At 43.0% G+C, this 22,985-nt stretch overlaps 1 protein-coding gene and 1 long non-coding RNA gene across 2 annotated transcripts; both read right to left on the bottom strand.

The window, feature by feature from the left end:
* Positions 1-6,280: 6,280 nt before the first annotated feature.
* On the bottom strand, positions 6,281-9,958 carry LOC133138176 (uncharacterized). Its single transcript, XR_009709684.1, has 3 exons — positions 9,826-9,958; positions 6,744-6,794; positions 6,281-6,445 (listed from the first exon to the last, which is right to left on the bottom strand). It is a non-coding gene; the product is annotated as an uncharacterized LOC133138176 (long non-coding RNA).
* A 3,434-nt stretch (positions 9,959-13,392) lies between these two features.
* LOC133138631 (mitochondrial import inner membrane translocase subunit Tim17-A-like) lies at positions 13,393-17,287 on the bottom strand. The gene is made up of 4 exons (XM_061257545.1): positions 17,263-17,287; positions 16,346-16,474; positions 14,215-14,325; positions 13,393-13,775 (listed from the first exon to the last, which is right to left on the bottom strand). The coding sequence occupies exons 1-4, from the start codon at positions 17,285-17,287 to the stop codon at positions 13,705-13,707; spliced, it is 336 nt and encodes a 111-aa protein (XP_061113529.1). The 3' UTR covers positions 13,393-13,704.
* Positions 17,288-22,985: the final 5,698 nt, after the last annotated feature.

The following is a 22,985-nucleotide window of genomic DNA, read 5'->3' as shown; positions in this document are numbered from 1 at the left end:
TGTCTGATGCAATAATGGCATTGATGATGATGAAACATTTTATTGGTTGTTCTTTCCTATTTCACATATTCACTTGAGCAAAACGAGCACATGTTAGGTTTCGTGTTTTCTATGTAGTGTATTCTAAGTGCGTCGCGTTTCCGTGTTTTTGTTATCTCTGTGCACACTGTAGCCGCCTTTTTAGTTTGTTCACTTCATTCATTCGTTTCGCCTGTGTTACACTTCCTGATTGTTTCCCACACCTGATTGCCATTCCCTCTGCGTTTACTGTGTTATTTAAACCCCGTTGTTTGTCCAGTTCCCCACCATATTGTGATGGGTCAACTCCATACTTTCCAGCGTTACCTGATTGATTTCTGTTACGACCCATTTCGTCCCCGACATCCGTGTTTAGTTACTCCCGACTGTTTTATTTTGACCCGCAGTGTATCGACCTGTTTTCGTTTCTGGATTCCATTTCTGTCTGTTTAGCCCACCTGTTATTGACCCTTCGCCTGTGCCAACGATTACATTTTGGATTATCCCTGATATACGCGTTTGCTGGAGTTTTTACCCATGCCTGGACTACGAACTGCCTTATCCCCGCCTGTCTGACCTGCATTTTTATAATAAAATTTTTTATTATAAACTCTACACCTTGGTCTCACATCTGGGTTGTTTGTTCTATGGACCTGATAGCACATTAGTTGATATTATTTTAGCTTGACAACAGTTTACTACCCTTTCTAATGTGCTGATAGCTATTTCTGACTTTCTTGTGTCCTTCAGGATATAAAATAGTTCCTGACCCTCCCACAGTACTGTGTGGCCTGTAGGACGTATGGCTAAGCTAAGTTCTTAAGAAACACACAATATAAAGACATTTCAAGAGATTCTTTCTCAAGATTTGGCTCCACATAACCATGTGATGTCAACCTATTTTGACAGGGTTGATACAATGCCTCTCATTTTCAGGGTTAAATGGGTAGATGAGCAGCAGACATTTGCATGATTCAGTGAGTGGGAGGATGAGAGGACCAACCAGCTTGCATTGATTTTCGTGGAATAAAGTTTCCATACACTCACACCAAAGATCTTCTGCTTTTATGGTGAAACCGCAACATAGCATGCTCTACAGGTGACTGGTGAAACCAAATGAGAGAGAGAACCAAATGAGATGTTGGCACAGTTGGATCAAGTTCTGCATCCAACATCTTACAACATCTTAAAATGGCGCACGCCAAAACAGGCAGCTGATGCATGACAGCTGTAGCTTGCTCCTTTGATTGCATTTGTCCAGATAGGTTGTATTATTAGTTTTAGTGCATATTGTTGACTGCAGTCTTTTATTGGGGTAGTGCAGGGTCTATGTACGGGTTATATTATTTCTACTTCTTAATTTATCTTAAGTCAAAATATACAATACATGACAGTATCACACACAATTACAAGATTGCCTATATTAGAATTTACATCCGTGAAATTGTATGGTGTGGTGGTATAGCAGCGTGGTTATATCATATCTATGAATGACTTTATTAGGAACATTTTATAACTTTATTACACCTACTTATTCATGCGATTATCTTATCAGCCAATTGTGTGGCAGCAGGGCAATGCATACAATCATGCAAATACGGGTCATGTTCACATCAACCATCAGAATGGGGAAGAAATGTGATCTAAGTGACTTTGACCATGGAATGATTATTCGTGGCAGACAGAGTTTGAGTATCTCAGGAACTGCTGATCTCCTGGGATTTTCACGCACACTAGTCTCTAGACAGCAGTTCCGCAGACAGAAACGCAGTGTTCCCCAGAAATGTAAGTAGTAGACCAAAGAGAAAAAGTAGCTGACCGTGGGGGTTCAGATGATGTCCCCTGGCATTTTTTTTCTGATGTAATTTGGAGGCATCTGGTGCATTTGAATATGTTGAATGCATTTTAAATTGATTCATTCTTAAGCAGTGAGAGAACGGCTAAGGTGTATTTGTAGATGCCAAATCCTCCATTTGTGTCCCTACCAATGTCAAAATCAAACCTATGCCTTTGGACTCTTCCCAGTCAAGAGACAACAATGCTCTGCTAAGCTTCTCTCGGAGAGAGGGAACTAATGTGTGAATTTGAAATGATTTGTTTATCAGGGCATGGGCTCCTTCTGCCTCAATCTCTGCACTGCATGGAGGCTCTCTGTGGGCCTGTCTGTGAGGCTGACTGGGGCCTGACTGGCTGTGGTGTGGAGGCTGACTGTGTGAGGTACCGTTCAGAGGACCCAGACGCAGACCAGGGAGTATGCAAAAACCTTTGTCTTTATTCAGTCCAATTTCAAGCCAGGTAATCAGAGTTCAAACAATGCCAGAATCGAGATTCAAAAGAATGGTACAAAAAGTACAAAAAGGGCTAGGCAAAAACAATGTCAATGAAGGTGGAAGGAAAAAGTCAAAATAACCAAATAATCAAAAGGCAAACAAAACAGAAGGGTAAGGCAAACTTGGTGTCAATGGCAATGAAAACTGATCAATGTTCTGACAAAGTATCAAGCAGAGACTGGGGCTTAAATACATGAGGGGAAGTGACATACTAGTCGGAGCACGGGAGTGAGGAGGGCTGAACAAATAAACAGGTCAAGAACATAATGGGGTAATGAAACAATAACAAGGGGGAAACAAAAACGTGGCTCCGGATTAAGGAGAAGACAATTGCGTAGAGTTAGGAGACGTAGTGATAGTGAGAGACAGGTGCGAACACTTTGCTGAAACTAAGCAAGTAGTCAGTGACAGTGAATAGACAGGCGGAGTTACAGAGCAGACAGATAACGTTAGTGAGTTAGTAACACGATTAAATCTAAACTACCCAAAATAAGTGACTGTTAATTTATTCATTCAGTGTATTCATATAATTAGTACAGTACAATATCAAAATTAGTAGTTGTTAGTAAGAATAGTGCTATACAACATTAACTAGCGAAAAAAGCAGGAAGTAAGGAAAGGCGAGACTGGGAAGGAATCGTTGACACCCAGAAATCTCCGAAACGACCCGAATAGTGCAGCACGCAGACAGGGGGTGACTATGCCTCGAAAACATCCTGGCACAGACATAACAGGGGATGACGAAATGCAATGAACAATGATGGATGATAAACAGAAAGGCAGGTATGATAATGAAAAATAATAAATTACAAGAATTTAACAAATAAACTAACAGACAGACTCAGAAACATAACAGACTGATCTCCCGCTACAAAACCAAAAACAATTCCAATATGATATTTCATTCATTCATTCTTCACATTAATTTACGACTCAAATGGAATCACTCAGGTCTTTCTTAAAAATAAAATACCCTATTGGTAAAATCATAATTAAGCACCAATCAAATTTAGTGTATTTTTGCCAATTCATAATCACCTGATGAATCCATTAATGTCTTTATTCATGTTTCTGTTCAGTAGCCTAAATAATATGCACATTTCACATTACATAATGTAAAACATATTCTATAGGCTACAGAAATTGTATATAAGACATTTTCTGCTGCAACAACAAATGACGATTGGCTTCGCTCAATTACCAAAAATGCAATCGATATGGATGAAATAACTTTACATTTACATTTATATTGTAGTCATTTGGCAGACGCTTTTAATCCAAAGTGAGTTACAAGTGCATAGGTTCTTACACGAGCTAAAGCATCACATCCATAACTAGTAAAATACACAGTCATTGTAAGTGCTTTTATTATTATTATTTTTTTGGGATAGACAAAAGGCATATTGGAAAGGGAGGGGGGGGGATCAGGTGGGAGGACTAAGGTACAGTTTGAAAAGGTGTGTTTTCAGTCTGTGTCGAAATAGGGGGAGGGATCCTGCTGTCCTGACAGTGGTAGGCAAGTCATTCCGCCACTGAGGAACCAGAACAGAAAACAGGCGTGAACGTGCAGCTTGACTGCCAGGTGCTCGTAGTGAGGGAACCATAAGGTGACCAGAGCTGGCAGACCTGAGTTATCTAGCTGGGGAGTAGGGAGTGATTAAGGATTGGATGTAAGGTGGGGCAGTCCCCTTAGCAGCCTGAAATGCCAACAGTAGGGCCTTGAATCGGATGCGTACGGCAATAGGAAGCCAGTGGAGGCCAATGAGGAGTGGGGTGACATGAGCCGACCTGGGCTGACTGGTGATCAGGCGGGCTGCAGCATTCTGGACAAGCTGGAGGGGCTTGATGGCCCAAGCTGGGAGACTGGCTAGGAGGGAGTTGCAATAATCCAGGCGGGAAATGACAAGCGCCTGGACTAGGAGCTGGCTGGCTTTCTCCGTCAGGAGATGACGGATACGGCAAATATTGTAGAGGAAGAACCTGTAGGTTCTGGCAGTGGAGGATACATGTGGAGCCAGGGTGAGGCAGTTATCAAGAGTCACCCCAAGATTCTTGGCCGTATGGGAGGAGGATACCACAAAGTCCTCAACAATCAGTGAGAGGTCAATCGTCGGAGAGGACTTAGCAGGGATGTAGAGAAGCTCAGTCTTGGCAAGGTTAAGCTTCAGATGGTGGGAAGTCATCCACGCAGAGATATCAGCCAAGCAGGCAGAGATCTGTGTGGTGACCTGGGTATTGGGGGGGAAGGAAAGAAAGAGTTGGGTGTCGGCATAAGAATGGTAAGAAAAGCCATGGGAAGAGATAACAGAACCAAGAGACATGAGACATGGTGTATAGAGAGAAGAGGAGAGGACCAAGAACTGAACCCTGCGGGACTGTTGGGGGTGAGGGACAGAGACTGAGCCCCTCCAAGTCACCTGGTAGGAGCGACCAGGGAGGTAGGAGGAAAACCATGCCAGTGCAGATCCTGTGACACCCATCCCAGTAAGCGATGAGAGCAGAATCTCATGGTTGACTGTATCGAAGGCGGCCGACAGGTCGAGGAAGATGAGGACAGAGGAGAGGGATTTGGCTTTGGCAGAGTGGAGTGCCTCAGTGATCGCAAGCAGACTATGTGCCTTTTCATCATTTCACTGTGGTCCAACACATACATAATACAGCTGTTTAGAAAATGAGCAATTAAACCAAAATCATTTTAACAAAATTCAGCACAGACAACCCAGGCCCAGGAATTGTTTTGCTACAGACCACCCACAAAATTGGGTGGGTCCATACCTCAATTTTGTATTGGACACCAGACATGTGGACCTTCTAGCCATTCAACGACTGAAACACCTGAAACACTAACATACACAGGCCGGGAGGCAATCTTCCCTCAATGAGACATCACCAGTGAGTACAGGTCATTCTCATTCGATGGAAGGTCCGAGAACTGCACCGTGCAGTACGCCTGCTCAGAATCCTCCTGGGGCAGATCAATAGTGCTGTATACAACTGTGTCAGTGTATTCATCATACACATGCTCAGGGTTCTCTTCATCCTGAAGGAGACAAGTTGGAGCCAATAGAACACTTTCACACAGTCTAGGGCACCGTTCATAACAGATCTGTTCCACGTCATGTTAATTAATTATAATTAGTACCTTGAAAAGTGTCTAATTCTGGGGTGTATGAGTATGTGGTATGCCCTGCTCATAATTGAGAAGACGGCATAACTGCTATCAAAATGTATCAGGGATCCTAAATTCTGTAAATGTAAAATGTAAATATAAATGTAAAAAATGTAAAAAAAATGGTACTGGTGCTCTGTTATTCAGTGCTTATGGGTAATTTTAAAGCGGTTAATTACACTGGCCTCACTCAAAAACCAGCAGAGCCAGTAACTCGAATGTCTCGACTGGAATCTGGGAGATGAACTGCCTCTGGACTAAAAATGTATCAAAGGTAAAAATTCAAAGCAATTAGTGTTTCTTTTACGTTTGAGCTCATAATAAAGCCATCCATTGCCAATAGCTATATCACCTAGTTTTTAAGTGTGCCTCAACCCAATTTTTTTTTTCCCAGTTGGTGGTTTGCCTTTTATAATCAGGCTTATAATTCTTTTCCCTGATTTTTCTGTCCATTTTGATGCATGCTTCTATATTTTTCTTCTCATGATGAATGTATGCGTACAATAATAAGGGTTTAGAAATAAGATGCTACTTACCTGTACATTGTCCACAGAGACGGACAAGTCCGCTGGATTTAAGGGTATAGAAAGACAGTAAACCAGGGTTAAATTATGTAATAGGTCCCTAATCCTTTATTAAAGCACTTGGTGGTATGACCAGGCTTCTTTCAACAAACTGAAATACAGGGCTTGAATGTAATTTTTTAAACTTATTAACTGTCAGTGCAAGCACACAAGTTTCTGCCTAAGCACCCAGTGCTTGAGTAAAATGTCGGATGGTTTTGATAAGTAACGTTTTCCAAACTGTGTATGGTGGTTGGTCTTACCAAGTGATTTTGAAACTGATCTTGTTCTGAGAAGGACCGCAAGAGCAGCCATAATTAGACACGCCAACACACCCAGAGCTGCACCAACCACAACAAGGCTGTCTGCAACACCAACAGAAAGCAGTAGTTTGTCATTTTGCAAAAATACTTTGAGATACTTTGTCCATTTCAGTGCTATAATTTGGATTATTTCTGCAATGATGCTGCAATAATCCAATAATCTATGCCAAAGTATTTTTTATCAGACATATTTGACCTTGTAATGAATGCATTTCCCTTAAAAACCCATCATCATTTGATGCACTATAGTGCCAGTGCTTCTACTAGTGCAGCATTCTACCATGTACTGTGAAACCTTGAATTAATCTAAAACTCAGTTCAAAGGTTTAATTCCAATTACCGTTGTTTCCATCCAATGTCAATGGGACTGTGGCAGTTTTCATTGATTGATCTGTAAAAGAAGGCAGTAGTAGATCACTGTTACGATCAAGAAATGATGGATTAACATAAAACTCTTGTGAAATTATTTTACTTCTCTCTACAATATAGATGGATAACATAGCTGTACCTTAGACCTGCATTTCAGTGAAATACTTTTTTTTTTTTTTTTTTTTTTTTTTGATTTTATGAAAGGACCCCAAATGTTTGCCATGTGTGAGCTTTGGCGCTGGTGTGAAATTAGTTCCATGGATATGTGTTCTTTGAGTAGATTAGACCAATGTGTTATGTTTATTTTGTGTCTTGTTTTCCAGTTTAAGAGGATGGTTTTCTTGACGATAGCTAGTATGAGTATAGGTTTGGTATTTTGATTTGGTGGGTTGATTGTTGAGAGGTCTCCTAGTAGACAGAGGGATGGACAGAGTGGAATGCTACTGCTCATAATGAGAGATATTTGGTTTATGACTTGTTTCCAGAAGTGGTGAGTTGGTGGGCAGAGCCAGGTCGAGTGGAAGTAATTATCTGGGGTATTCAAAGAGCAGTGAGTGCAAGTGTCTGAGTCCACAAATCCCATTTTAAATATCTTTTGGTGAGTGATATGAGTTCTGTGAATGACCTTGTGTTGTATTAGTTGCAGGTTAGTATTGGTGGTCATCGTGAAGGTGTTCCTACAGATTTGAGTCCAGAAGTCTGAATTGTAGCTGAGTGATAAGTCTTTTTCCCAGGCTTGGATGGGGAGGGATATTGTTAGGTCTGTGGTTGATATTAGTTTGTATAATTTGGAGATAGGCGGCACGGATGGTGCAGTGGGTAGCACTGCCGCCTCACAGCAAGGAGGTCCTGGGTTTCAATCCCCGTCGGCCGGGGCCTCTCTGTGTGGAGTTTGCATGTTCTCCCCGTGTCTGCGTGGGTTTCCTCCCACAGTCCAAAGACATGCATGTTAGGCTGATTGGAGAGTCTAAATTGCCCATAGGTATGAGTGTGTGAGTGAATGGTGTGTGTGCCCTTCGATGGACTGGCGACCTGTCCAGGGTGTATTCCTGCCTTTCGCCCAATGTATGCTGGGATAGGCTCCAGCCCCCCTGCGACCCTGTTCAGGATAAGCAGGTTAAGATAATGGATGGAATTTGGAGATCATTTTTTTGGTATTGATTATTTTATTAATTTCATCCAGGTGGTTGTAAGTAGTTGTTCATTATTTTCATTTTATATTTAAAAAAAGATTTTAATTGAAAGTACTGGAGGTATTGCTCTTTCCCAATATTATACTTATGGACCAAATCCTGGAAGGTGATGAAGGTGCCATCCTGAAAGATGTGTTGAAGATGTGTGATACCTTTTTGTTTCCATGAGGTGAAGGAGAGTGGTGTTTTGTTAATCAAGAAGTCAGGATTGTGCTATATTGGAGTGTATTTGCATGGGGTCATTGTGAATTTTAAGATTTTGTTAATTTTCCACCAGGCATTCAGAGTTGTTGAAATGACAGTGTTTTTGAAGCAGTTGTGGCGTTTTATAGAGGCACTGAGGAATGGTAGATCAGAGATGGACATTTCTTTACATTCTGATTGTTCTATTTCTATCCATGGGTTGTCCTGTTGGTTGGGATGAATCCAGTTTGTGATGTAGTTTAGCTGGTTTGCCCAATAGTATTGATAAAAGTTTGGGGCTTCCAGTCCTCCTTGAGTTTTGAGTTTCTGTAAGGTAGAAAGTTTGATCCGGGGCGTTTTATTTTTCCAATAGAATTTAGTTGTTATGGTGTTTAATGAACTAAACCATTTTGTGGTGGGCTGGGTTGGAATCATTCTGAAGAGGTAGTTAATTTTTGGTAGTATGGTCATTTTTACAGTTGCTATTCTGCCAATTAGAGATAGTGGTAAGTTTGTCCAACGGTTTAAATCATCTTCAATTGTATTTATTAACGGAATGAAATTAAGGAGGAACAACTCTGACAGCTTGGTGGAAATATTTATACCCAGATATTTGATATTTGATATTTGCTAGTGGAGGTGAGGGGAGAGTTCTGAGATGTAGCATTCCAGACGGCACTATTTATGGGTAAAATGGTTGATTTTGTCAGATTTATAGCATAGTCGGAAATTTGAGAGAATGAGTGAATGAGACTCATGCAGGGAGTTTGATGGGTCTTGTAGGTAGAGCAATATGTCGTCTGCGTAAAGGCTGATTTTGTGGTGTGTAGCGGGGGTATGGATTCCCTTTATTTGATCATTTTGACGTATTGCAGCAGCTAGTGGTTCAATAAACAAGGCGAATAAAGCTGGTGAGAGTCGGCATCCTTGCCTGGTCCCTCTGTTCAGTGTGAAACTCTGTGATGTTAGTCCGTTAGTAGAAACTGTGGCCATTGGTGAATTATATAATATTTTTATCCAGTGAATAAAGGATTCTCCAAAGCCAAATTTGTTGAGTGTTTTAAACAGGAATGTTTAAACTTTTTATTTAAAAAATATAACAGAAAAGGACTCTCAACACGTGAAGGAATTTCAGTGTATTTGAAGAAGCACTGCGCCTTTTTAAATGATAGACTTACTATATACAGTACATATACCTATATTTCATATACTGTAATGTGTTACATTTCTGAAACTAACCAGTTTGACCAGTACCCCAGATAGTGTCAAATGTCATGTGTGAGCTTAAATGATATATGTCCAAGAATATATCTGCAGCCAAATGAGCAGTTCGTAGTGCACAAGATCATCGCTATGACTTCCTAAAACTGCACTCATTTACAGTATACGGCTTATTTTGGTTCTTTATCAGTTCCTATTTTGGTTAAGATGTTTGCATGTTCAGATCTGAATGAAAGGCAAGCAAGAACGGCTGTGTGCATATGTGTGTGTACATGCGTAGAGAGAGAGGGAGAGTGAGACGGAGAGGGAGAGGGGAGAGAGAGAGAGGGAGACGGGAGAGAGGGAGACAGAGAGGTAGAGAGAGAGGGAGATGGGAGATGAGAGAGGGAGAGTGAGAGTGAGAGGGAGAGGGAGAGGGGAGAGAGGGAGAGAGGGAGAGTGAGAAGGCATTCTCACAGGGAGGTGTGGAGAAAGGGACTCTCCATTCTTGCTCAGCACTGAAGGCAGTTCCCGTCGGTCTGACGGAGCTGCTGTGTGGTGAACCCCCGCCACTTTGAACAGCAGAGGGGGGCAGTGTGGCTGCAGGAACCATTGCTGCACAAGCATAAAAACATGCATCAACCTCCTGACCACAGGGTGTCAACCAAAGCAGTTATTATTATAATATGTATCCAGATAAGCGCTCAAATGTTTACTCAAAATGAGGTGACACTTTTCAGTGTGTTGTGCTCAGCAATGAAGTGGTGTACTGAAGGCAGTCGTATATTCCTAACTCTAAAGTATCAGCACATATTACAACTACCAATCAGCGCCTCTTTTTGACTTATGCACAAAACTCATGGCTGTTATAGAGCGAAATGAGGTGACACTTTTCAGTGTGTTGTGCTCAGCAATGAAGTGTTGTACTGAAAGCAGTCGTATATTCCTAACTCTAAAGTATCAGCACATATTACAACTACCAATCAGCGCCTCTTTTTGACTTATGCGCATAACTCATGGCTGTTATAGAGCGGATACAGTCGAATTATTGTTGCATGCACAAAGAAAGAAAGAATGGAAAGGCAAGGTTTGGGTAAGTTATACCATTACTGACAGTCACTTTTACTTCGACCATCCAGTCTCTGCCCCATGTTTCTATTCCACAGTAATAGAGGCCTGCGTCCTGTAGACTCAGTTTTATGATGGTCAAACTGAAAAAGCGCCCGTGGGAATTATCATTCAGGAGGAATCTTCCAGCGCGTTCACTGACAGCCGACGTGATAAGAACATCCCATCTCCCACATGGATGACGGCAGACATACTTTGGTACATGCAGATAACCATCTGGATATGGACACCTGATGTGTAAATCTCCACCTTCAGTTCCATGTGCTCCAAGTAAATCGCCCATTGATGTCCAGTGAACTTAATGCACAGGCAAAAACATAAACAAAAAAGTAAAACAATTTTTAAAGATTTTAAAATTTAATTCAGCTGCATAATCAAACACAAAACTAACACAAAAAATCTGGCCAAAGGTTTTACAAATGGTTTATATGTTATATGTAATTTTATTATGTACAGTAAATTTATACTGTGTTGGCTGCTACCTTGGCCAGGTCAGTTTTGAAAAAGAGAGTGCGGATCTCAATGCAGCTTCCTGCTGAATAAATAATAAGTAAAATATGAGTTTGCTAAACTGTGTTTGTGCAGGAATATATGAACTCTTCCAACGTCAAACTGTCGTAAAAATATTGATTGAATCTAATGATTGTGTACATTACATGTACTTTCATGTAAGTATTAATAAAGTCACTGAACCATTAGTCATTTTCAGTGAAGCAAAATGATGTGCGGAAAATGTACTTTGCTGCAAAAACTATACACATTTCCTTAACAATCTCTTAAAATATATAGGCTTAAAAAGAATTACAATTGGTTTCAGGTCAATTTGATGAATGTGAAATACCTAAGATAATCAAAAGAAATGCAAATCACATCATGGCAGCATGCAACACCAGCCTATGAAGCTACAAAGGGAGACGTTTCTGCAAAAGGGATATGCAGAGGAAAGACAAAAGACAAGGACTTACTTGCTAGGAGAGAGAGGATCTGCAGAAGGTATCTCATCACAACCCCAGTTCAAACTGACATCACAGCAGGCTCGTTCAACACACTATAGATATGACTCAAGAGAAGATCACACCTGCTGCACTAGGCGACCGCTTCTCACTCAGTCCAGTTTTCGGCCTTATGAAGAAATCACATTTACCGACCCTGTAAAAGCTCTTATCACGACAGAAATATGAGCTGGTGTATGGGAGGAAACTACACAGACAATAGCACCGCAAATTTCCGTGACGGATACAAAAGGAGCCGCCACATCCAAGACCCATTTCAGATCTTGGAATTGTTTGACACCCAAGTGATCTGAAAACGGAAGTCACCGTTTCAGAGTATTTCAAGTGATTTTACAATCAAATGATGTGAAATTGTTTGCATTGAGGAAGTGACTACGTGGCAAAATGGATAGAGAATTGGGTCTTGTAACCCCCGGCGCTGAATGTGGGGAGGTGAGGTGGTGGTGAAGGTGGAGGGGGGGGCGTTAGACCAATGACAAGAGCCCTGACTAACAGTGGCCCTCAAAAACGGCGAGAGGTCGTATATTTGCTTTGCGTGCAAAGCCCCACCATAGCACCCTTATGCAAGGTACTAAACAGAACCTCTTTCCAGCTGTCAAAAATGTCATTTAAACTCAAATAGAAGATAATACTCCCTCAGCATTGTACTTCATGGTGTTTGACGTGTTATGTATTAATATTTTCAACATTTGAGATGCTGGATTGATTGCGCCGCTAAAAGATTTTTTTTAGTGCACTAATGCTCCTCCCTCAGTATGTCAAATTGAATCAAGAAAAGTGCCACAGAAATGGGGCACGTCAACTAAAACCTGGAAGTCCTACGTTTGGAGGAAAAAGTGGAAATATGGAATCAAAATACTACGTTAGTCATTATGAAATGCTATGGAAACACCTGCTGAGTCAAGTAACGGAAAGTAATCTTTGCAAGTTAATTTAAAATATAAAAAGATGAGTGACTTTACCCTACTATAAAATCTTGAAAATTGCCTTAAAAATTGAGCTGGTCAAGTTGGTCATAAGCTGGGTATGAGCTGGTCTAGCTGGGTATGAGATGGTCAACCACAAAGTGCGGCTAGCTAGCCTGAGCCGGTCTGCCAGCCTTGCTAACAACATGACCAGATCAGTGAGTGAAAGTCAGGGAACATTACTAAAGCGCGAGAGCGAGTTAACTATGCTATCACAAAACTAAAATAGCTCGTACTGCAGGTCTGCGCTGTACACTGCCGCGGTCCTCAGTCGTACTGATCCATCCCTGCGCACGATCACAGTCCTGGGGTCATTCACGGTCCTCACAGTGCACCCAACGGACGGCCTCCGTTACAGAGAGTAACGGAGACGAGAATAAATAAATGATCTGGAGCGGTCTGCTTTCTTCACGGCGGGGTGTTGGGGTCCAGGGTCACGGTCAGGGGGAACGTGCAGTACAGGTGTTGACGTGGCAGCTCTCCATTGCTGTACAAACTGAACCTCCGTGAACAGCTTTCTCTCTCTCTCTCACACACACACACACACGCACACAATATTTACACACATTAGCAGAAGGTGGGTGTGCCATGGGGTTAAGGCCAGCTAGGCTCTGGAGTCCCTATCGGTGTGAGGCTAGTTTACCTCTCCAGCTTGTCCACTGGTCAGGACCAAGTCATGTGACTCAGGTGTGCTACTAGTCAACAGGCTACCTTGTAAGCAGACCTCCGGGGAATCTAAGTGGGCCGCACATCTCTGTGTACAATGGTGATATTGAGCAGGGAGGACGCAACGGAACTCCAAAGCCATCTCGCACAGCTACCGATTTAAAAAAACGGTTAGCCGTACGTTTCCAGAATACGTAAAAGCGGAAGTCAGCCTGCTGACTGCTGAAATAATCCCACCAGGACACTGAAGCATGTTAAAGACTTGAGTTCCATTGTCTCCTAAATCCCAATATAACCCCCTCTATGCCACCCAACTGCATGGGCCCTGACGACATTTCCATTCCGGTGCTGACCACCAACATTCACACACTGATCGTGGGGAACATGCAACAGGTGAGGCTTTTTAACAGGCAGATGGCAATGATGGTTCAGAAAAAAAAAAAAAACAATCAGTAAAAAAATGAAATCCTTGAAGTTGGGATGCACTGCAGAGTTCCTTCTGAAGAAGTTCCAGAATTTTCTTTCGAGTCAGATCTGTGGAGGTATTTTAAAAAGCCTAGGGGTGGGTGAGGGCGGCCCCTCCCTCACTGATACTGCCTGTATTCTCCGAAGGGGGGGGCCGGCATCGGGGCGGGCTCCTCTGCAAACTGGGCCCCTGAAAGAGAGGTGACAACGGCCGCTAGTCACAACACTGACAGCTGGACTCTGTGTCTGCACGCTGCACACTGCACACTCACTGCACGCTCACACACTTTCAGGAAAAAAACGGTTAGCCAAAGAGGAAAGCTACACTCACCAAGCACTTTATTAGGAACATTTTTACTTTATCACACCTACTTATTAATGCCATTACCTAATCAGCCAATTGTGTGGCAGCAGTGCATGTAGATATGGGTCAGGAGCTTAGTTAATGTTCACATCAACCATCAGAATGGGGTAAAAATGTGATCTCAGTGACTTTGACCATGGAATGATTGTTGGTGGCAGACAGGGGGGTTTGAGTATGTCAGAAACTGCTGATCTCCTGGGATTTTCACACACACACTAGTCTCTAGAGTTTGCAAAGAATGGTGCAAAAGGAGAAACACACTCACCGGTGGGGAACTGTGAGGAGGCGAATCTGGTGAGCAGGATGCCTGCACCCTCGATCAGCGCCAGCAGGATTCCGCCCATCGCCGCCGAGCCCACCATGGCAATGGGCCCATCTGCGGAGAACACGCCCACCTTACACCCTGCTCTGCGCTCTTAAAGGCACGCCGCGTCATTTCCACAGACCGTTCGGCCACTTCCCGGACGGAAACCGAGTACCACGGGGGATTGTGGGACTTGTAGTATTTAAAGTCTTGCACTGGCGTCTTGGTTACCAGGGCAACAGCTTTGCTTATTCAACTGAAGTCTATGATACAGAGCCTTTGTTCCCCTTGCAGTTTGCCCGCTGTGGCAATGTCGAGTACATCTGAGGTAGTTATGCATTTGGCAAAACGCAAGCTAACTATTAATTTTGATGTCCGGACAAGTGAGTTATGAGTTCGTTTCCAAGGTGATCAGCTCATAAAAAGGACTCCAAAACGTCCGTTATTAAAAACAAGACAAAGACGAAAACGGAACTAGTGTTGGCCGATACTTATTTTCAATATTTATTTTTCCTTTGAAATGATTTTTATTGTTATTTTTTCTTAGCAGAATAATTCTATACTATTATACCATAGCTTTGACTTCTTCGCATTATATTAGCCACTGACATTACACTGTGGACCTTTACGTGAGCCGACACAGATCATGACTCACACCACTAAGCCTGAATTACACTACATTACTACAACTCCTGACACCGAGACATTAGTCTAGGGCATGTTTGGTTTCCCTTGGTTCCTCTCTATAATAGACCTGTATTATTATTATTATTATTTCTAGTATTAATATTATTATTATTATTATTATTATTATTATTATTATTATAAATACTAATGTGTGCATTATTTTCACCCTGGAAACTGCACACAAGTGAACAAAAGAAAACGTACACACACTGTGCATCCAATCTTTCTGGAAGCTTGTGGTTTAGTTCTTGAGTGCGTGTGCAAATACACGCTAAATATAGCCCTGGCTAAGGGGAAGGGCTATCGCGACGTCTAATCGACCCAAGAGGGGAGTTCAAAGATCAGCGCTGGAGTACAGTGGGGACCCACTTTAGCTGGAGCCCAGCTGCTACAAGGCACACGGACACATTTAGCTGTGTCTCATCAAACAAGGCCTGGTCAGGATGTAAAATAGGTTTCCATTGAAGTCTGTGAGGCAAAGCACAAACCTCCCCTCTAAGAAAACAGGTACCTACAAACAGAGCCTACAGCCAGGGTGATAAACCCCATTTTGTTCCAGCCAATTAAATTGTTCCAAAACCGCTCTACACATAAACTGTATTTCACTCATATCTGCCCACAGTGAATCACCAAGGACACACGCATGTGGAATCGCAAGCTGCTGCAGATAATCATTATCAAAATGTCCAATTTAACAAACTATGAGCCAGCTCTTTCAGCCCCAAGCCCAATATGTAGTGGCTCCACCCAAATACCAAGTGGGCTTCAGCTGTGGCTGGGAAAATGGAGAAAGTCAAGCTTGAATGGTCTTAATAGGGGCTCAAAACAACAGTATAGCAGTCATTTTGATTGTTTGGAAAGGTATAAGTTTGAGAGTGCCAGATGGCAGTTTGGGCTTTTACTGTAGTTACGCTTGAGTGCCATACGGGACTGAAAGGGTTAAAGGTACAAGATTTTTGTGTTAAAACATTGTTACAAGACTATTGTAAATCCCTTCCTACCATTGAAAAAGGCTCACTGACATGTTGACTCGCCCTCTGCCTGTGTTTATAGTCCTTAAATTCGGGTTTCAAAATATACAGTTGACGGGCCGACACTCTGTACCAAAACATTGTATAACTGTACAATAATTCAAGCTTGTTGGTTGAAAATTGGTTCTAATTGCCACAGCCAATTACAGCCAAATGCCACAGGCGTTTCAACGTCAGCGCATTCACAGAGAAGGCGGAGGGATAAACAGTGTTGTAGTTTGAGGGTGTTTGTTGCTGCAATATCTCTCTCGACCGTGAGAAGTCCAAAATTACATCTGGTACCTTTAAACATTTTTAGAGTGTCTGCGCGCATGACAATCGAACACAGACAAGCGCTGCCCCGCCCTGTGGGTTTCCGCGGGAACGGGACTCACTTCTGGCAGCGAGGATGGCGCCGGTCATGGCTCCGCTGGTGATGGAGTTCCAGGGGTCCTCCTTCCCGCGCACCTTCACCAGCCTGCAGTCGATCAGGGAGAACAGGCCTCCCCACATCGCGAAGCTGCCTGGGGGGGCAGCGACCGGTCAAAAAAACTCCTCCTCCGCCCCAACCCAACCCGTCTCGGCCGTCTATGCTCCAGCTGATCATGGAAGCTAAACATCGTGGTGCAAAAGAACAGAACGATATAGCAGCCTGGAGCCTAGTGCCAAGGGTATATGACTGGAACCCCCGAAGGTTGGTGGTTCAAGTGTAGCCATGATCAGATCCACACAGGGGATTGTCACCCGCTTAGTCGAATCAATGGTAAGACGCTTTGGATGAAAGTATCCACTAGGGTGTCTCGGTGGCGCAACCTGTAGAGCGCTGACCGTATGCTCATTGCGAGCCGTGATGTCGGCGGTTCGAATCCGACCGTCTGACATTTGTCGCATGTCTTCCCCTCTCTCTCGCTCCCATTCTTCCTGTCTCCCTATACTATATACTGTCCAATAAAGCTGAAAAAAGGCCTAAAAAATATCAAAAAAGTATCAGCTAAATAACAAATGCGTTTCAATTTATTTACGTCACAACACAATTCACAATATAAAGCAGAAAACAGCAGTTGTGGCTGCAGATTTTTGTTTTAGCCTCGCACTACGACCACTGATTCAACTAATTAACTTTTTTTAATCTATATTTTTTTATTAAGGCCTCGGTAAATAGATGCAGGGGACTTATTGTGCTGGGTTAGAACACAAACCTGCGTAATATACATAACATAATTGTTAAAGTACCATTACTTGCTTCAAATTAAAGCTAATGAACATTATTTTCTGTAACTGTGTGAGTGGAGATGCCTCTCCCTGTCTGTACCATGGGCCTCTAAGACCACGGCCATTAACTGTGGGTTCTGGATTATCTTGTCTTGGTGCCTGAGAGCCTGCAGAACCAAAAACATAAGACCTCATGATGGAAGCTACCATGGGGATTATCTTCCTGGAAATAGGGAGTTAAAACAAGATAAGATAGATTTCTCAGAAAGCGCAGTTAATTGCACAGGCCCCTGCGTATCAAGCTGGAATGTTTTAAGAACATGTATCTGCATAGACAGTACCTTCAAGGGGGGAGCTATGAATAAACAATCTGTAGTAAGGAGAAGAGTGGTGGATTGTCTTTGAATATTGATCATTGGGAATATTAATATTCAAAGGGGGCGTACATTTGTTGCGCTCTGCACATACATATATCCAGACAAAGGAGAAAAACCTTTGTCCTTGTTTTTGCATGTAACTTGGACCCTATGCGCATAGTAAAGATTGGATTTTATTTACTGTCTCTGTCTCTGAGTGTTTTCTTACAGGAATAAATTAAAATTCCCACCACATTGGGGGCTCGCCCGGGATACCAATATCTCACCTGCACTCCCTGGAGAATCAGCGCTGACTGCAAACCGTGCACGGGTCGTCTGCGAGACGATATAGCTAAAGACCTCCCCGGAGCGAGTCAATGCTCATTGGGCTAAGTAGGAGGCCAGTCGGGAGTTTCTCCAAAAGAGCAGAGGAGCAGGCGGGTGAGTGACGGTATCCCTGAATTCGGCTTGTGTTTATGTGAGACAGAGAGAGTAAAACTAAAAATAAATATATACAGTAAAGGGGAGTGTTGTTGTAACTGTTGTAAAGACTGTTGTGGGACAGATGACGTGACTTTGACTATGACTGGGGAGAGTGTGGAGTGTCGGCATAATGGTTCGGGGAAATGGGAATCATTTTGGGTAAAGGAATTTGGTTTTAGTGGACTGCTGAAGCCTGCCCATACCAATAAACTTATGCGTGATATAATGAGGCGGGCAGGTGATGACAAAAAGTTGTTAAAAAAGTTTGGTTAGGAAGCAGCACTTCATTCGCATGAAGAAGCTGAGCGGCTCCGAGATACGAATCCAAATTTTAATTGGGTACCCCGACTTCCGCAACAGCTCTATGGATTTATTACACCGATGAGTTAGCAGTGGTATCATTACAGTTGTCGCCAGACGATCACTGTGGATATCGGAGTGGGGCACCGCCCCTTATTTCACTAGGGAAAGCTCCGTCTAAGCACTGGAAAGATATGGGAGCAGTTGTACGTTCTGCGCAGAGGGCACAGAACTGGGAGCTGTGATTCTCCGATAACAATGTACTCGCCTGAACTAAGAATTACTGCAATACCACTACAATGGAATTTGCGCGGCACACGGGTCCGTCTTATGGGGGAAGTCGATTAAAGTAATCCGATGTGAGAAAAAATATGCCTCACTCTAGAACAAGAGGAACTGCTGAGTGACGTGTTATACGTGAATTATTTGATAAAGGTGTAATTGTGTCTTGCCCAAATTCTCCATTGTAATACGCCTCTTTTTCCAGTCCGTAAAGCGAACGGAGAATGGAGATTAGTGCAGGATTTACAAGCAGTAAATGCAGCGGTAATTCCAAGGGCTCCTGTCACACCGGACCCCAATACTATTTTAAATGATATGTGACCGCAATCTGCAGATTTTTCTGTGATTGACCTTTCAAATGCTTTCTTTTCCTTCAGCGAAAGACATATACATATACGCGTTGTCCGCAGGGATATGTGGAATCACCAGCGATATTTACGCAAGCAATGGAGGCAAACATAGCGAAATTTACTCCCCCTCAAGGGAGCCAAATTAAATACAGGTAGATGATATATTAATTTGCTTGCGTACGGTGGAACAATGTAAAATAGATACTTTGGCATGTTTGAAATTTTTTGCTTCACAAGGTCACAAGGTAAACAAAAGCAAATTGCAACTGTGGCAGGAAACAGTTCAATGTTTGGGCCATAACATTTCAAAAACTGGAAAGACTATATTGCCTGAGCGACAACTGGCAATAGCCCAGATGCCGAAACCTAGAACTAAAAAGGACATGATGTCACTTTTGGGTACTGTAAATTTCTGCCGGAGCTGGATTCCTGACTATGCACAGATTGTGCAGCCACTGTTAGATTTGATATATGCCGTCCCTATGGCAGCCTCAGACGCCATCGTGGGTTTGGTGTCACTGTTCGCTCTGTCACCACACTGGTAAAGCACACGGTAGACTCAGTGATTATAGGAGTCAGGTATTGTGCTGGTTTGGGTTTTCGATTAATTTAAAAGAAAATAAGGTAAGGAAGGTGTTCTGCTCGCTAGTGTGGTGTACACTGCGAACGCCTTCCTATAGGTTCTTTTGGTTTTCTCTGGTTTTCGGCTCGTGTAAACCTGTGGGTGAGGGACGTTGCCCCCGGTATGTAGTTTGTGCGTTTTCCTGAGCTGCGACTCAAGGTTCTTTATTTTGCTTACCTAGTCTTTTATACTAGGTTGTTATTTTGGGATCGCCTTGCAGCGCTCGCCTTTTAGCACTCATTTTGGTTGGGTTATTCGCCCTGGTTTTTTAAGGGTTGCTTTATTTTCCTTAGCCGTTTTTGTGGGGTGGTTCCATATTGCTGCTCATTTGGTACATGGGCAGTGCCATGTATCAAGAGAAGGGATGAGAGGGGTAATAGATCAAAGTTACTATACCATTGGACTCACCACTTACTTAAAAAACTTTTCTAAGAAATGCCCAACATGGCAAAGTTATAATACACGGGGTGTGAAGGACTTTATACATCTTATACATTCTCTAAATGGGTAAAAGCTTTCCCAGCCACATCTATAGATGCAATCACAGTAGCAAAATGTCTGAGTAGAGAAATCATTCCTAGGTGGGGTATTCCAAAGGCATTATATAGTGATAATGGGCCAGAATTTAGGAATGAAGTCTTGACCCGCCTAGGTTCCTAATAAGAGTGAGATTCGAAATGTGCTTCCTCCCAGATTGCCAGCGGAGCTGCCACCAGGCGAGATTAAGCCTGGAGATTGGATCCTGGTGCAAAGTGTCGGTAAAAAGAAAAAGTGGAGTGAACCGATGTGGAAGGGTCCATGTCAAGTGCTCCTGACCACACCTACTGCAGTGAGAATCCAGGAGAGAGAGACGTGGATACATCAGTCACACTGTAAGGTAGTATCACCTCCAGTTGCTGGTGTGTAGGTGCATCTCAATATTATTAAAGGGTCCGGATAGACTTGGAGGGAGTCCAGCTACAAAGGGGGGCGTGGCATAGAGAGCTCGTCCGTCTCAAACCTGGTGAAGAACTTATTTACACTCCAAGTCAGTAGAGACTCCAGACCGGTTCCCAGAGATGCCTCTCTCCTCCCTGTTTCTGTTGATCTTAGGGACATGCATGGTAAGTGCAAGGTCATATGCCAACCTCGCCTAAGGCTAGAAGATATCTGGAGGCGAATGATTACCTAGCTGAATCAGGAAATCCTGCACACATATATTGTCGAGGACTCAGCCCTAGGCCCCCCTGATGAGAGATTGACGGGAGATGGGTTAGGCAGGAATGCATTGTTAACCCCTCGCACACGCCAATGAGGTGGTAGCAAGAACGCCCGTAAGAGGAAAAATATGCGGTTCAGAGCTAATGAGCAGCCATAATTGTCAGCAGAGGAGTCTGAAGTCGGGGGACTTAGATTTAGAGTACTAAGGAGCAAGGTTAAAGTTCTGACTGAGGCCATGCACAGAATGAGTTCCAGCATGACCTTGGAGGAGATTCAACATGCTGAGCGAGCAGTTGGGGAATACCCCAACCCTACAGGGGAGGAGCACAATGCCTGGCTAAAGCAAAAAGATGAGGAAAACAATGTAGATGATTGGGAGATCAAAGAGTATGAGGAGATGGAAAAATGTAGGAAAGATAAGGAAAACGGAAGGGATGTCAATACCGAAAGAAGATTAAGAGACTTTAAGGGCCTTCCTGATTATAGCACGAATAATTTATCGGATAGATTCAAAGGACTAACAGTGGAGGAGTTAAGTGATGAATTACACTTGGCTATTAGCTGGATGTCCTTTGTAGATCCCTTAAGGTGCCACAAAAAAGAGCACCGGAAGAGTGTATTGAGATGGTGGAAGGCACTTACTGCTGGCTTGTATAATGTCAAAGTTTGGAGAGAGTCCAAGGAGAGATTAGACAGGGAGACAAATAACAGTGATGAATATGTTCATTAAAAAAGTTGCATAAGAGATAAATGTCTTTCCACTCGGTATACTGGGGACATTTCTTATCAAAAAAAGGGACACTTTTATACAAGTTAAGGATATATAAGGAGTGAGCTTTAAGACGTTAAAAAGCAGGAAAAAATAAGAAAAAAGAAGAGAGAAGAAAAAACCCTCTTAGGATTTCGCTGTTGAAGATATCTATGGGCTGTTGAAGAGAGAGCAACGCAACGTTATAAGTTTCCTTTTATTTTTATGTCTTTTATTTTTCATTAAGATACTATATAAGGTAGAAAAATGTAGAGAAGTTTTTAGAGTTTAGATGAACATAATATTCTAGGAATAGTTTATTTTAACGTCCAGAAGGGGGAGCTATAGGATAAGGCTAAGGCCAAAGAGGATGGGTATTTGAGGGGTGTACCTTGAATTTAACATCTGGTGGAAAGGTAAATTAGAAAGAGCTAAAGGGGTATATGAAACTTGTATGTGATTAGCAAACGGAAAGATGATGTTTAACCTGTCAGCTGTATAACTCTATTCTTTTGATTGATTATAATAAAGTATATCTTACTATAATCATATGTGATAAGGGTTCTTTTAGAGGAATACAGTGAATACAGGAAGTCGTATACCAGATTTGCATCACCCCCTTCACTTCGAGACTGGGCTGGAAGTTCAGTAGAACTTACCAGGGCTCCAGGACATTCGGAGTACTTAAAGGAAAAGAGAGTTCGTCCCCGAGACACCTCCTCATGGGGTACTGCTCGTGGGAACGTGAGGTCTGAGCTCGGCAAGGGGTCCGTGGCTCACGACAATATGCTACTAAGTCATGGTGGAGATATGCAAATAGATCAGCACATTCTGCAAACCGCACTGAATGTTATGTGTGCACACAATTGCCGGCCTCTATATCTACACCCAGGCTAGAGGTGATACAAGTCGCAGCGCCCACGCGAAGTGTGAATGATACAGTAAAGTGCGCTATTGCGGTATCCACTGCTCGTAGTACATTAACATCAATGGATCCCAGTACACCCCCACTCGACCTGATAACGGATTCTGGTTTAAAATATTGTACCGATAAAGATGGATATCTGAAATTGGGGAATATGACTTCTAACATTCCACTCATGGTAGTCCAGTATAAATCGGGGCAGAAGTTTTGTGTCAAGGGAAATGGCACTGAATTTGTGGGAGGTAACCCAGGGGTGTCAGGGGAAATTACTGATTTTCTGTGGATATCCGCTCGTAACCGAACTGTCCTTTTCCACCGGTAAAGAGAACAGTCCAAATGGCACGCTATGTAACCCATCGGCACCGCATTGGAATGGGACGAGAGCCGTGGACAGTTGGTATTGGTTGTGTGGACATCGTGGCATTACCACCGAACTGGGGAGGGGCATGTGTTTATATACAATTGAGAGATCACACGTACATTGTGAGACCACGCGGGGGAGTCGAGACGCCAGTGCGCCTCATGATTCTATCTGGGGCACCAACGTCCCAGATGAG

This window comes from Conger conger, chromosome 10, assembly GCF_963514075.1.
Source record: "Conger conger chromosome 10, fConCon1.1, whole genome shotgun sequence".
Classification (NCBI taxonomy): domain Eukaryota; kingdom Metazoa; phylum Chordata; class Actinopteri; order Anguilliformes; family Congridae; genus Conger; species Conger conger.
This window is presented reverse-complemented; position numbering and strand designations above follow the sequence as displayed.